The sequence below is a fragment of the Desmodus rotundus genome, chromosome 1 (assembly GCF_022682495.2).
Source record: "Desmodus rotundus isolate HL8 chromosome 1, HLdesRot8A.1, whole genome shotgun sequence".
In the NCBI taxonomy this organism is placed as follows: domain Eukaryota; kingdom Metazoa; phylum Chordata; class Mammalia; order Chiroptera; family Phyllostomidae; genus Desmodus; species Desmodus rotundus.
The window spans coordinates 199,725,558-199,738,364 of NC_071387.1; the positions used below are offsets into that span (position 1 = coordinate 199,725,558).

At 42.3% G+C, this 12,807-nt stretch overlaps 1 protein-coding gene across 9 annotated transcripts in view; it reads left to right on the top strand.

Moving 5' to 3' along the window:
• RAI14 (retinoic acid induced 14) overlaps positions 1–12,807 on the top strand; it is a 125,133-nt gene extending 112,326 nt beyond the window's left edge. For 5 of the 9 annotated variants that reach the window (XM_045186185.3, XM_053914165.2, XM_053914173.2 and 2 more), the window contains 7 exons: positions 862–948; positions 3,290–3,347; positions 5,482–5,600; positions 6,302–7,837; positions 9,197–9,346; positions 10,283–10,348; positions 10,923–12,807. In XM_045186185.3, the coding sequence (XP_045042120.2) occupies positions 862–948; positions 3,290–3,347; positions 5,482–5,600; positions 6,302–7,837; positions 9,197–9,346; positions 10,283–10,348; positions 10,923–11,000 (2,094 nt within the window). In that variant the 3' untranslated portion in view covers positions 11,001–12,807. The remainder of the gene's footprint in view (positions 1–861; positions 949–3,289; positions 3,348–5,481; positions 5,601–6,301; positions 7,838–9,196; positions 9,347–10,282; positions 10,349–10,922) is intronic. The other 4 variants (XM_053914177.2, XM_053914187.2, XM_024578637.4 and 1 more) reach the window with 1 other exon arrangement.

A 12,807-nucleotide genomic window follows, 5' to 3' on the forward strand; every position in this document is an offset into this window, starting at 1 on the left:
ATAGAAACTTTTTCCTTAAGATAATAAGTTCGGTCCCTTTAGTCCCTCGTGTTAATAGCTCCAGTAGAGGACTGGAGAATGGATAGCTGGTGAGCAGTTAGTTGAAAATGAATTTTAGTTGGTTTCTGAAAGCCCTGTTAAAATCTGTTTGCCTTTATAATTACATTTAAGGTTGACTTAAAAGCAGCTTCCCTTTCGGGTTACAGTGACTACTGCCCAGAGGAGGGGGTGCAGACATGGCAAATAAAACCAGACTGGGGCTTGTTCCTCACAGAATCACAGGCCATAGAGAGAACAACCCATATGCAAATAGTTGAGAGGAGTATCTCACTGGATACGTAATTGTAACTCTATTAGCATATTGTTAATAGTATTCTCAACCTGCAGTAGAAGTGTTATAGATTTTTATTATTATTATTTTTAAAGATTTTATTTATTTTTAGAGAGAGGAGAAGGGAAGGAGAAAGAGAGGGATAGAAACATCAATGTGTGGTTGCCTCTCTCGTGCACCCCCCACTAGGGACCTGGCCCACAACCTAGGCATGTGCCCTAGACTGGGAATCGAACCAGTGACCCTCTGATTTGCAGGCCTGCGCTCAATCCACTGAGCTATGCCAGCCAGGGCAAGATGTTTAAAATTGATTCTAGTAAATATAGGATCAAAGTTACTTAGTTGTAGTCTGCAAACTTTCAGAAAGTATTCGCCATATCTGAATTATATTGAAAATATGTTACCCCCCAAATAATTGAAGGATAATTACTGTTAGGTTTATTTGCATTGGTTAAATACTTCGGCACTGGAGAAGGAAAGACTTTGAAGACGCATTCTTTATTGATGGTTTTCTTTTCTTTTCTTTTTAGTTGAGTGATGTGTCTTCCCCAAGATCAATAACTTCCACACCAATTTCAGGAAAGGAATCAGCATTTTTTGCTGAGCCACCCTTCAAGGTATTTTCTTCCTGTGTTCAGTTTTGCTGTTGAAGTGTATGGCACTTAATAGACTTGGTTTAAGTTACACAGCACTGGGCAGAACAGAATCTACTTCTCAGTGATGGCTTTACAAACTTCTCACCAAACAGCACCCTTGATTATTTTCCTGGCATGGACCCCATACAAAAAGAATAGAATGAGTAAATTATATTCTCTAGCTAATAATTAATTTCTTCATTTAATAAAAAGGGACAAAGATGAAACTTACCTGATAACCAGTCTTCTTACTAAATCGAATTGATATAATGCCAGTTGAAAGAAAGGTTTTGTTGTTCTCTGATGCCTTACTGAGTACCTGTGTATTTTTAATTAAACTGTTTCCTGACTATAACAGTAATAGTCAGGAAACAGTAATATGTATTTATTTTAGAAACTTTTAAAAAATCCATTAGATTTTATTTCACCTGCTTCTGTAGATTTGTGGTTAGAAAGTATTGTAAGGAATGGGATGATGTTTCAGTCCATTATCTGTTTACCCTATAATCACTAGCAGATTGTACTTGGAAAGAAAGTAAAATTTATTATTGTTAAAATGAAATTTTAATGGTAAAATTATATATTTATTTCCCCCATCTAAGAGTTACTAAAGATAATTTTTTTTAACTTGGATGCTCACTGGTCTGAAAAAGATTCTTATCAACCCAGCACTTCCCTCACTTTAACTAGATTTTACTAATAAACTCCTAAGATGAATACCTACGCGAGATATGGCAAGACAAGGAAGTTACACTCTTACCGTTAGTACCCTACTATCTCCTCATCGTTAATGGGCTCAAAGGAGGCAGTGCCTTTCAAAGAATAATAGCACAAATTGTTATTTTCAGAAATAGAGTGTATAAATACCTTCACAAAAGATAAAAAGTGACATCGGTTAGCATGCTAAAGTTTAAAGAGATTAAAAATACCAATTGTTGGTAACGATGAGGGAGAATTAGGACTCTGATACCCTTGGTGGAAATGTCAAGTGGGACAACTACTTTGCAAAACTGTTTGCTGCGTTTTTCTTAAAGTTCAACATATGATCTAGCCACAAATATTTATAGCAGCTTTATTTAAATATCTCCAATCTAGAAACAACCCAGATGTCCTTCAAAAAGTGAATGGATAGAGATAATGCCATTTATCCATGTAATGGTCTATTACTCAGCCATAAAAAAGAAAGAAGTGCGAGCCAAGCAGCATTGCAGATGAATCTGAAAGTCATCCTGCTGAGTGAAAGAGGCCAGACACGAAGAAATTCCATTCCCTGTGACATTCCATTTATAGGAATTCTGGAAAAATGCGGAAAGGAGCGTAGCGAGTCCTGGGAATGGATGGGCAGGGGTTGGCTGTGATGGGATGGATATAAGGAAGTTTTAGAGGTAATGGAAATAGTCTCTGTCTGGCTGAGGATAGTGGTAGTTCCATGGGTATATATTTGTCAAAACTCCTCAAATTGTAAACTGAAAATGGGTGTACTTCATTGTACATTAATATAGTTGCAAAAATAAAAATAAGCCTATATATTTTTTCCAAGTAAAAAACAGCTTTCTGGAAAGATAAGCACTTGCCAAAAGTAAGCCACTTTATTTTTAGCATGTTGGCCTTTACAGAAGTTCCTTTGCTGAAAAAGTCTCTCTCTCATCGTGGCTGTGGCTCATCTAGATGAAACCTAGTCATTTCTGGCCAGTCGCTGTACTCTGCTTTTTGAAATGAGACTCTGACTTTGAAATTACAGGAATTTTTGCAATATATTAACAGATACTCAGGGACAAAGGTTTAGAGGAAATCTTTAGGGGATTGTCGATCGAAGACCAGAAGAATTTTTATTTCCTTTATAAAATTACCTTTATCTTCTGTGACAGGTCCTCTTCGCTATCACTTCTCTTAGAAATAGTAATAATAATATAGGAATAGCAGTTAATTTATAAAATGATGAAGCTAAGAAGTACTTCTCAGGTATTTTAATCAGTGTATTAACTGGGTAGGTAAAACTTTCTATTTGACTTCTTTATGAAGTAGTATTTGCCATCTCAAGTTTTAGGATCTCAAAGTTGTTATCATCTTAAAAAATATTTGTGTTATACTTAATGAAATTTCTGAAAAATGTTTTAAGAACATGCTCTCTGGAACTTCTAGTGCTTTAGAAATTATACTTTAGTAGTGATTGTCACTTCTGTTCATTTGTATTTTAAAATATCTTCTTTCCTTGAGATTTTCTGGTTTTCTAGTAAGATAACACCAAGGAGGAAAATTGGGTTGATTCTTTGGTGGAATGTTACATTCCGGAATGTTCTTGTAAGTCATTTCTGTGTTCCAGCAGGCTGAGATCAGTTCTATCCGGGAAAACAAGGACAGGCTGAGTGATAGCACCACAGGTAAGCTGCACGCATCTGTTTTTGTTCTCTTGACCGGTTTCTGTTCCACGTCCACGTAACGAGAGCAAAGGCCAAGCGGGGCTCTTCTGTGTAGGGAGGCCGGAGGAGCCTGGCGTGCACCCCTGAGCTGCCGATGATGCACAGACTGGTGCCCTCTCTACTTCAGGGGGCCTTCATCTAGATTGCTAGAAATTATGGCCGTTATTAGACCTGCTGCCAGATCTCCTTATTTATTCTGCTACGAAATAAGTTCTTAAATTACCATAGCCTGTCTACTCTATTTTATGCATTTAAAACCAGTATTGCGAGATGAGGCTCATTGGCTGCAAGCTGTCAGCTAGCAGCACTCCTTGACGGTGAGCGGCAGGTTGTTTTCCTGGAGGGAATACCACCCGGGCACCTCCGTGGGGTTTTAAATAGATAGACACACGCAAGGACAGTGTGTTAGTGAAATCACGCACAATTGTATTGTCTTCCTGGAGACAGGGTTTAATTCATTGTATCAGGAGTCCATCCTGTGGGTTTGCCCTTTAAGGATGTAGTATAAATACCTTTAGAATCAATTTAAAATATAGAGTAGATTGAGTCGAAGGTTCTATTTTGCTGTAGCATTCAGTTTCTTAGTCTTAGCATTTCATGTGCTTGGAGCCTTTAACTTACGGAATTTAGAAATATTAAACTTTCGCATTCCCGGCAGAAATCAGTGTTCATATAACAGAACAGTTGCTACACAGGACACTTGAAGATTCATCCATTGTATTGTAGAAGTAATTCCTGTTGCTTAGAATTGCAGTTCCCCATCCCCGATTGACTCCCTGCTCACCAGACTTCCTGTCATAAAGCTGCTGCTTTGGCACCAGACGTCAGGAGTAAGCGTGTCTACGAGGAAGTACCATTTTGCATACTTTCAGATTAAGATTAAAGCTTTCGTCTTTGCATTACATGGCTATGAGAAAGTTAAAAATAACAGGAAAAAGATTTAGCTCAGTGCTATTCAGAAAGCAGTCTGTAAACCCATGCCAGTCTACAGTGAGCAGAAGGAGTTTGCACCAGAAAAATCACTCAGCTATTTCACTAAGCATACTATTTTGTCCAGCTGATTTTTTTTTTCAAAAGAAGACCTTCTGGATGAAGGACACAGTACACTGAACTATATTCTGGAGCAAGTCCTGTGTCTCCATCAGTGAGCACTTCAAATAGTGTTGCTGTAGATGCTATTTCAATGTGATAATCAGTAGGATGCCTGAAAGTGGTGGCTTACCAACAGTGTTTACTGTGGGATTTAGAGAAGACCGTGTTGTGTGCAGTGGCCAGCAAATGCTTTGTGGAGGGGACAGCGTTTGGCGTGGGTCTTGAAGGATGCCTAGAGTTATCTCGCCAAAGAGATGTTGCAAGGGCAGTCATGCGGATGAGGAATTAAAGAAGCAGAACCTCGTGTTGAGAAGATAGAGGGTATGGCAGACACCTGGAGTCTGAAGAATATGGGATGCTAGAGCAGAAGTCAGAAGTCACAAATCTGAGACAGTGGATGGGGGCCAGGTCATACTGGCCTAATCTAGATAAAGGAATTTGGAGATTGTTTTTGAGGGAGAGGAATTAAAGCACTTGAACCAAAGGAATGACCCTATCAGAGCATGTTTTAGGGAGATTAGTTGGGCAGTGGTGTGCAGGCTACATTTTTACTAAGGTGAGCAAGTGGGGGGAGAGAGAGAGATTTGTTGGAAGCTATTGGCAGAGTTTCAAAGTAGGTGATAAAGTCTGAATTTGTGTAATGGTGATGGGGTTAAGAAGTGAACCAGCTTCCAGAGATTTTTCTAAAAGGATTCACAGAAATGGGAGGAACAAAAAAACAACCAACTGTACTTAAGTGAATAGAAAATGTCTGACCACATTTATGAATTTTCAGATGAGCTTCTATGCATCTAGGCATCTAGTATTGTGCTGGAAAAAAAAACCCAGTAAGGAAACCCCACTGCTAAGAATTGCTGTCCATTTATCCAGCTGATGGGGGCCTTCGTTCATAGTCAGGACTAGGAAAAAGAACAGGATTGGGCAGAAAGGGAGTTTCTCAGGGGTCAGAAAAATAAGAGTTTAATTTTTAAATGTTAGCCTAATTGCCTTTCTCTTTTCCAAGGTGCTGATAGCCTACTGGATATAAGTTCTGAAGCTGACCAACCAGATGTTCTTGTCCTATTACAAGCAAAAGTTGCATCTCTTACCTTACACAATAAAGAATTGCAAGATAAATTACAGGTAGGTAAATAGATCGCTACCACAGGCTGTTCTGTAGGAGCAAGCTACTGGATTTTTCAGGGTTAGTCAGACGATATTTTATTTTGAACATCTATATTAGTTTCTTCTTTTTTAATATAGTTAACCTTAAGTACTTTATAGTTTCAAGTTACTTCTTTCTTGAGAGTTATTCATTAGCTCTATTTCTATAAGTTTCTAAATTGGTAAATTATATTCATAGTATGATATATAATAGGACAAATTGTAATGTGTGTCTAGATATATGATTAGCCATTCACTTAGTAAAATTGATCATTTAGCAAGTTTAAGAAATTTTTAAGAAATAGCTGTACTAAGCCCATTTATTGCCCCTCTTGGCAGCCAGCATAATGTGAGAGATAAAGGAAAAAGTTGAACCAGAGGCTTTACAGCCAAAACAAATCTACTGGTTTTAAAGTGGCACTAAAAATCTGTTCGGAGGGAGCACAGAATAGGCTTAGCATCGTTAATCTGACTCTCTGGTTCCGGGCCATATGTTTTCATGAGGCAAGAGTACACATGGAAAAACAATCGCGCAAAATAATGCTAATAATACTGATAATTTTTTTTTTTAAAGATCACGCTGCTCTCCCACACGGAGGTTTTGGGTTTGTCCCCTCGTTCAGCTGCTTGTTCGCCTAACCACACCTTTGGTGCCAGTTCATTGTTCTTCCCTTTTTCAGGCCAAGTCACCCAAGGAGGCAGAAGCTGACCTGAGCTTTGACTCTTACCATTCCACTCACACTGACTTGGCCCCATCTCTGGGGAAACCTAGTGAAACCTCTCCCCCAGACTCCAAATCCTCTCCACCTGTCTTAACACAGTATGTGAGTAAATCCACTCTCGACAGTGATGTCAGAATCCAGCAACTACAAGAGCTTTTGCAAGACTTGCAGAAGAGACTGGAGAGCTCCGAAGCAGAGAGGAAACAGCTACAGGCCGAGCTCCAGTCCAGAAGGACAGAACCCGCGTGTTTGAACAATGCCGAGATTTCCGAGAACGGCTCTGACCTCAGCCAGAAACTCAAAGACACTCAGAGCAAATACGAGGAGGCGATGAAGGAAGTCCTCAGTGTGCAGAAGCAGATGAAGCTGGGCCTTGTCTCTCCCGAGAGTGTGGACAGTTACTCCCATCTCCGGGAGCTGAGGCTCACTGAGGAGGAAATACGTGTGCTAAAGCAGGATCTCCAGAGTGCGTTAGAAGAAAGTGAAAGAAATAAAGAGAGAGTGAGAGAGTTAGAGGAAAAGCTTGTAGAGAGGGAGAAAGGTACGGTAATTCAGCCACCTGTGGAAGAGTATGAGGAAATGAAAAACTCCTATTGCTCTGTTATTGAGAGTATGAATAAGGAGAAAGCATTTTTGTTCGAGAAATACCAAGAGGCCCAAGAAGAAATCATGAAATTAAAAGATACACTAAAAAGCCAGATGACACAGGAGGCCGGTGACGATGCCGGGGACATGAAAGAGGCCATGAACAGGATGATAGACGAGCTCAACAAACAGGTGAGTGAGCTGTCCCAGCTGTACAAAGAAGCCCAGGCTGAGCTGGAGGATTACAGGAAGAGGAAATCTCTAGAAGATGTCACAGCGGACTATATCCATAAAGCAGAGCATGAGAAACTAATGCAGGTGACCAACATGTCTAGGGCCAGAGCAGAAGAGGCATTGTCTGAAATGAAGTCTCAGTATTCAAAGGTGTTGAATGAGTTGACTCAGCTCAAACAGCTGGTAGATGCTCAGAAGGAGAACTCTGTCTCCATCACAGAACATTTGCAGGTGATAACCACGCTGCGGACGACCGCCAAAGAGTTGGAGGGGAAAATCAGCACTCTGAAAGAGCACCTTGCCAGCAAGGAAGTGGAAGTGGCCAGACTGGAGAAGCAGCTTGTAGAAGAGAAGGCAGCGATGACCGAGGCAATGGTGCCCAGGTCTGCCTATGAAAAGCTCCAGTCGTCATTAGAAAGTGAAGTGAGCATGTTGGCGTCCAAATTAAAGGATTCCGTAAAAGAGAAAGAGAGAGCCCATTCAGAGGTTGCCCAGGTTAGAAGTGAGGTCTCTCAACTTAAAAGGGAAAAGGAAACTATTCAGACTCTCTTGAAATCCAAAGAGCAAGAAGTCAATGAACTTCTGCAAAAATTCCAGCATGCTCAGGAAGAGCTTGCAGAAATGAAGAGATATTCGGAGAACTCTTCAAAACTGGAGGAGGATAAAGACAAGAAGGTTGGTGGGATTCTATTACTGTTAAGTTGCTGGCTAGTTAGCCCTGGGACCTTCCGCCTTTACTGTAGTTAACATTTTTAGCATTGGTTCACGCGAACCTGTTGTGAATGCTCAGAGGCTCACTCAGCACATGAATCCCTCTGTCCCCAAAGCCACATTAGAATAGTAGGTTAGACATTTATTTTATGTTATTTTTATTTATTGAATTTAGAAGAGAGGCAGGTGGTGGGGGAGAGAGAGAAACATTGGTTAGTTCCACTTATTTATGCATTTATTGGTTGATTCTTGTATGAGCCCTGATCAGGGATAGAACTCACAACCTTAGTGTATCAGGAAAATGTTCTAACCCACTCAGCTTCCCGGCCAGGGCCACTTAGACTTTTTTTTTTTTTTTTTTTTAAAGCACTTCCCTTATCCTAAAGCATTTTCACATATGTGGTGCATATTTTTTCTTCAAAAATTATTTTACAGAAGCTCTGCCAAGTGTCAGGGATCAAAAGTAAAGCCACAAACTGAAAAGTGTTTGTGACCGATCTTGAACTTGAGTTCTTTTGGAATCCAGACAGATTCCTCTGTCATATGGGAACCCAAACACTTCCAGACTTAATCCCACCTCCCTAAGCTCCATGGGCTTTCCCAAGTCAGTATAAAAACTGCTTTTCCTGGCCCTTATTTTCTAAGGTGTGTAGGAGGGGAGGGGAGGGGAGGAAGGTGGGGTGCAGGTGATTTGAGATGGGCTGGCTGTGGCATGAGGGACGGGGAATGGAGGATGGTTCCGTGTCCAAATCCACTCTGCATCCCAGTCCCCTGGGTCAGGTGTTCTGAATGGCATTGGCTGGAGCACTATGGATCATTTATGCCTTTATTATAATGAATGCTTCAAACGAGCTTCCAAAGCCAAGAGCAAGGGGTTGGGAAGTGGAGGGGGGAGTGTGTTTACTTTAAAACACAAGATGTCCAGAGATATCATGGTTTCTAGAACCTATTCCTGATCGTGAATGTCAGCAATATTGAACAAGACATGGCTGTCTCCAAATAAACAATGCCTAAAATCCTGTTTTTGTTAAGACAATTAAAAAAGGAAATCAGTGTCACAGCTTTTGTTACCTTTATGCATCAAAACAAAGTATTTAATCTTGGGCCCTTATTTGAATATAATGGCCTTAGAAGGTTTTGTTGGTTTGTCTGATTTTATGTGTTTTGTTTTTTGCGTTTCCTTTAAAATGTAAAAAAAAAATTATTCAAAATTCTCAAGTCTAAGAGGCTAACAGAGGCGATGGTCAAGGCTTAAGAATACCTGGAATTTTGCGTTTGCAGGCACATTCCTGCCTGTTGACAACGATTCTCCTTTCTCACTAGATAACTGAGATGTCGAAGGAAGTCACCAAGTTGAAGGAGGCGCTGAACAGCCTGTCGCAGCTCTCCTACTCAGCGAGCTCCTCCAAGAGGCAGAGTCAGCAGCTGGATGGGCTGCAGCAGCAGGTCAAGCAGCTCCAGGCGCAGCTGGCTGTGAGTGGGTTTGCTCTGTGGCTGGGTGCGGGGTGGAGGGCCAGGCTGACCGACCACTTGCATGCTCTGCTGGGCGGGCAGGTGGGCATGGACAGATGGTCCCAGCCTGAAGGAGTATGTACTTCAGTGAGCAGCTGACTGGGGGCTCCTTTGGTGGAGGCAAAAGAAGGAGCTAGTCTAATTGCCAGCCATTCTCTGCCATGAGCTGGGGTGGATGTATCTCTGAGGAGGAGGAATTGGTAGGACAGTGGAGTGGGCTTCTTCTTCCCGCATGTACTTCTCTTTCTGCAGTAGGTGTACCATCTCTGACAGTGGCAAGAACTTTTTCTTGCTCCAGGCCAGGATCTCTGGTAGTTGTGTATCTACAGATCTGAAGCTGTTTCTTGGCCTCTCCCCTTTTTCACCCAACAGAGCAACACAAACTTGGTTTAAAACAATAAGAATTTGTTATCTTGGAGTCCTGGAGATCATCAGTCTTGCTAGACTGAAGTCAAGATGTCAGCAGGGGTGGGTCTCTCTAGAGGTTCCAGGGGAAAATCCATTTCCCTGCCTTTTCTCTCTTTTCGAGGTCGTGCGAACTCCTTGGCTTACTGCCCCTACCTCCATCTTCAAAGCACATCACTCCAACCTGTGGTTCTGTCCTCCCATCTCCTCCTTCTACCTTTGACCTTGATCTCTCTTTTAAGGACCCTTATGATTACATTTAACCATGAATTTTCTTTCAGAGTTGACATACCAAGATAGGAAATAGGTAGCTTCCCCCCCGCCCCCAAGAATATTGACAAGTCTTCAGAAATACACAATAGTTTTAAAAAGCTTCATATGTGAGCATTTGATGGAGGGAATCACTTGGGGGACATTCGACCACAGCTTTCTCGCAGTTCTCAGTTTTTGTTTTTTAAAGTTCTGTAACCAAGTCAAATTGTATGTTTCCAGGAATGCAAGAAACAACACCAGGAGGTCATATCGGTTTACAGGATGCATCTTCTATACGCTGTGCAGGTATGGGAACACCCTGCAAAGCAGCTGGGTATCCTAAAGAAATAGAGCTAATGAGGCTTGGAGGGGAATCCTCTACATTGGACAGCTCTAAAATGCCTTTTGCTTTGCTTTGGTTTTTGTGTTGGGAACCCTGCCCTATTTACTGAGAACAGCCTCATCATTTGTTCAGAAATGAAGGAGAATGTGCTACCGTCCCTCCGCTGCCCTCTACCCTGGCAGAATCAGGAGCCCCGTCTTTATTTTCTAGGCACACTGATATTCTCAGAGCCTTCAGGGTCACCGCTCTGACTGTTGGTGGTTTGGCTAACCGAGCTCATGTTTGCAGCTGAGACCCTGGAAACCCTTCGTAGGGCTCCGGTAGACCCGGCCTCCTCCTCCTCCTCCGAGGGAAGGAGCAGGGCCCTCTATGACTCAGTTTCTCACAGAAATGTGGGCATTGCTAGGGCTGCAATTCATTCCTTTGGAAGATCAGGGTCCAAGGGCCTCATCCCAGCCAGTCACCTCATTCTCTCGGGGAGAGAATGCCGGGACTTAACGGAGGTTCTAATGAGTGCCTTTTTTTTAAACTTCCCAGGGCCAGATGGATGAAGATGTCCAGAAAGTACTGAAGCAGATCCTTACCATGTGTAAAAACCAATCCCAGAAGAAGTAGAGTGGACCCCTTGGCAGGACACGCCCCTTGTTGTCCATCTCTGTGTCAGATCCGGAGTCGTTGGCGACCACTGCCATTTTCTCATTCATGGCATGCACTGTGACCTAGCCTAGCTTCTTCCCTTCCCAAAGGCTTCTTTCGGGCACGGGTCCCAGGAGAAGACTGTTGTCCTCAGAACTGCTTAGAGACCTGAAAGCAGCAGAGGTGAAAGGTGCCATCATCCCTGCTGAATCCAGAGCCGGGATCTGCTGTGCCCAGGAGTCCAGCCCTAGCGCTGGTGAGTGGGCACCCTCCTCGGGACCTGACCAGCTGCACGGCTTTGTCATCACCGAGTGATATGTTGACACCTCAGCCTAGTAAATGTGGCTTTGGCTCCTACACTCTGGCTGTGCTGTTGAGCACAGTGGGGCTCTTTTTGCCTTTGGTCTCCAATCCCCAAAACATGATTCGACTTCTAACCAAATTAGTACGGCGCTCGTTATGCAGTGCTGCTTCAGACCCTTTATCATGATAGCCTGTGGATTTGAGAACTCTAATTCCCTCCTTTCCCCCCGTCTGCCTTACATAGCTCATCGCCGGCTTGTCAATCTTAGCTTGATGAGCACCATTCACTAGAATATGAAGCTTAAAAACAAAAGTAAATTGCCCTTAAAAGTTTTTAAGTCAATCGTCGAGGTGTTGCAAATTTTCTATGCAAACTTGCCTTCTGCCGTTACCCATGAAGCTCAGGAAATCCAAACAATTGTGTTTCAACAAGGGACAGTAACCTGCATGTTTACAGCCAAAAGAAATGCCTCATAGTTCCTAACCTCGATTTTTTTAAGTGTTTTTTCTCTACAATATTTTTATTGGCTCTTAAAGATGTTTTCCTATCTAAACCCCTGACTGAAATTCACATTAGACTATATTAACAGAATATTTTTTAGATAACCATGCTTAAGACTTTTTAAAAATAGAACCTTTTCCTCAAAGTTTTCAGCTGTAGCGAAAGGTAGTTAGGTCTCCCGAAGTCCGTCTGAGCGGCCCCTCCCCCGCGCGTCTGTGCCGTGGTGTCCACAGAGCTGCTGCAGCACGTTTCTTAATGCGTAAATACTCTTTTTACCCATCGGATAATTATGGTCGCCCCAGCTCTACCAGTGCCCCTACGTTGTCTCTGGAAGCACTGTTAGTCACAGTCGGTTTTGCAGCGCGGAAGCTAAATATCCCGACGTGGAAACCCGATGGTGCATAGCAAAGGCCTTGGGGGGGAAATGTTTCTGTTCACTTTCCTTTCAGGTTAAAAATGTTTCTGACTTGCTTGCAACTTCCCTTACAACACTGACGTTACCAAAGGATGTAAACAGAATACAGACATCTGCAAAATACATAGTGGAAGTGCCCGCCTGCTCTGGCAGGGCCTGAGTCCCTCAGGGCCACCTGGGCCCAGGGGGTGCTTGGCTGTGTTGGGTGACGACCAGTGACAACAAAGCAAAAATGGCTTTCAGGCTTGGTGTTACTTTTCTTAAGTTGTTTGTAGTTCAGCAGTTTCAAAAATGCTCTAAAGAAATGTGAAAGGACTTTTTGTTACAGCACTTAAGAAAACACAGAACAGCCCCCTCCTGCTCCCGCACAGAAATGCTGCACAGTATAAAACTTGAGAAATTTGGTAGGATGCTTGACAAAGCGTAGCCTTTTATCTTGTTTCAGGATGCATATTTATTACAAGTACTCTGGTTAAATATTGAAAAGTTACATGCTGTAGTTTAGCAGTTTGCCTTTGTAATTTACGGAAAGTATTGCAAAAAATAAACTTTTGTTTCATTTTGCA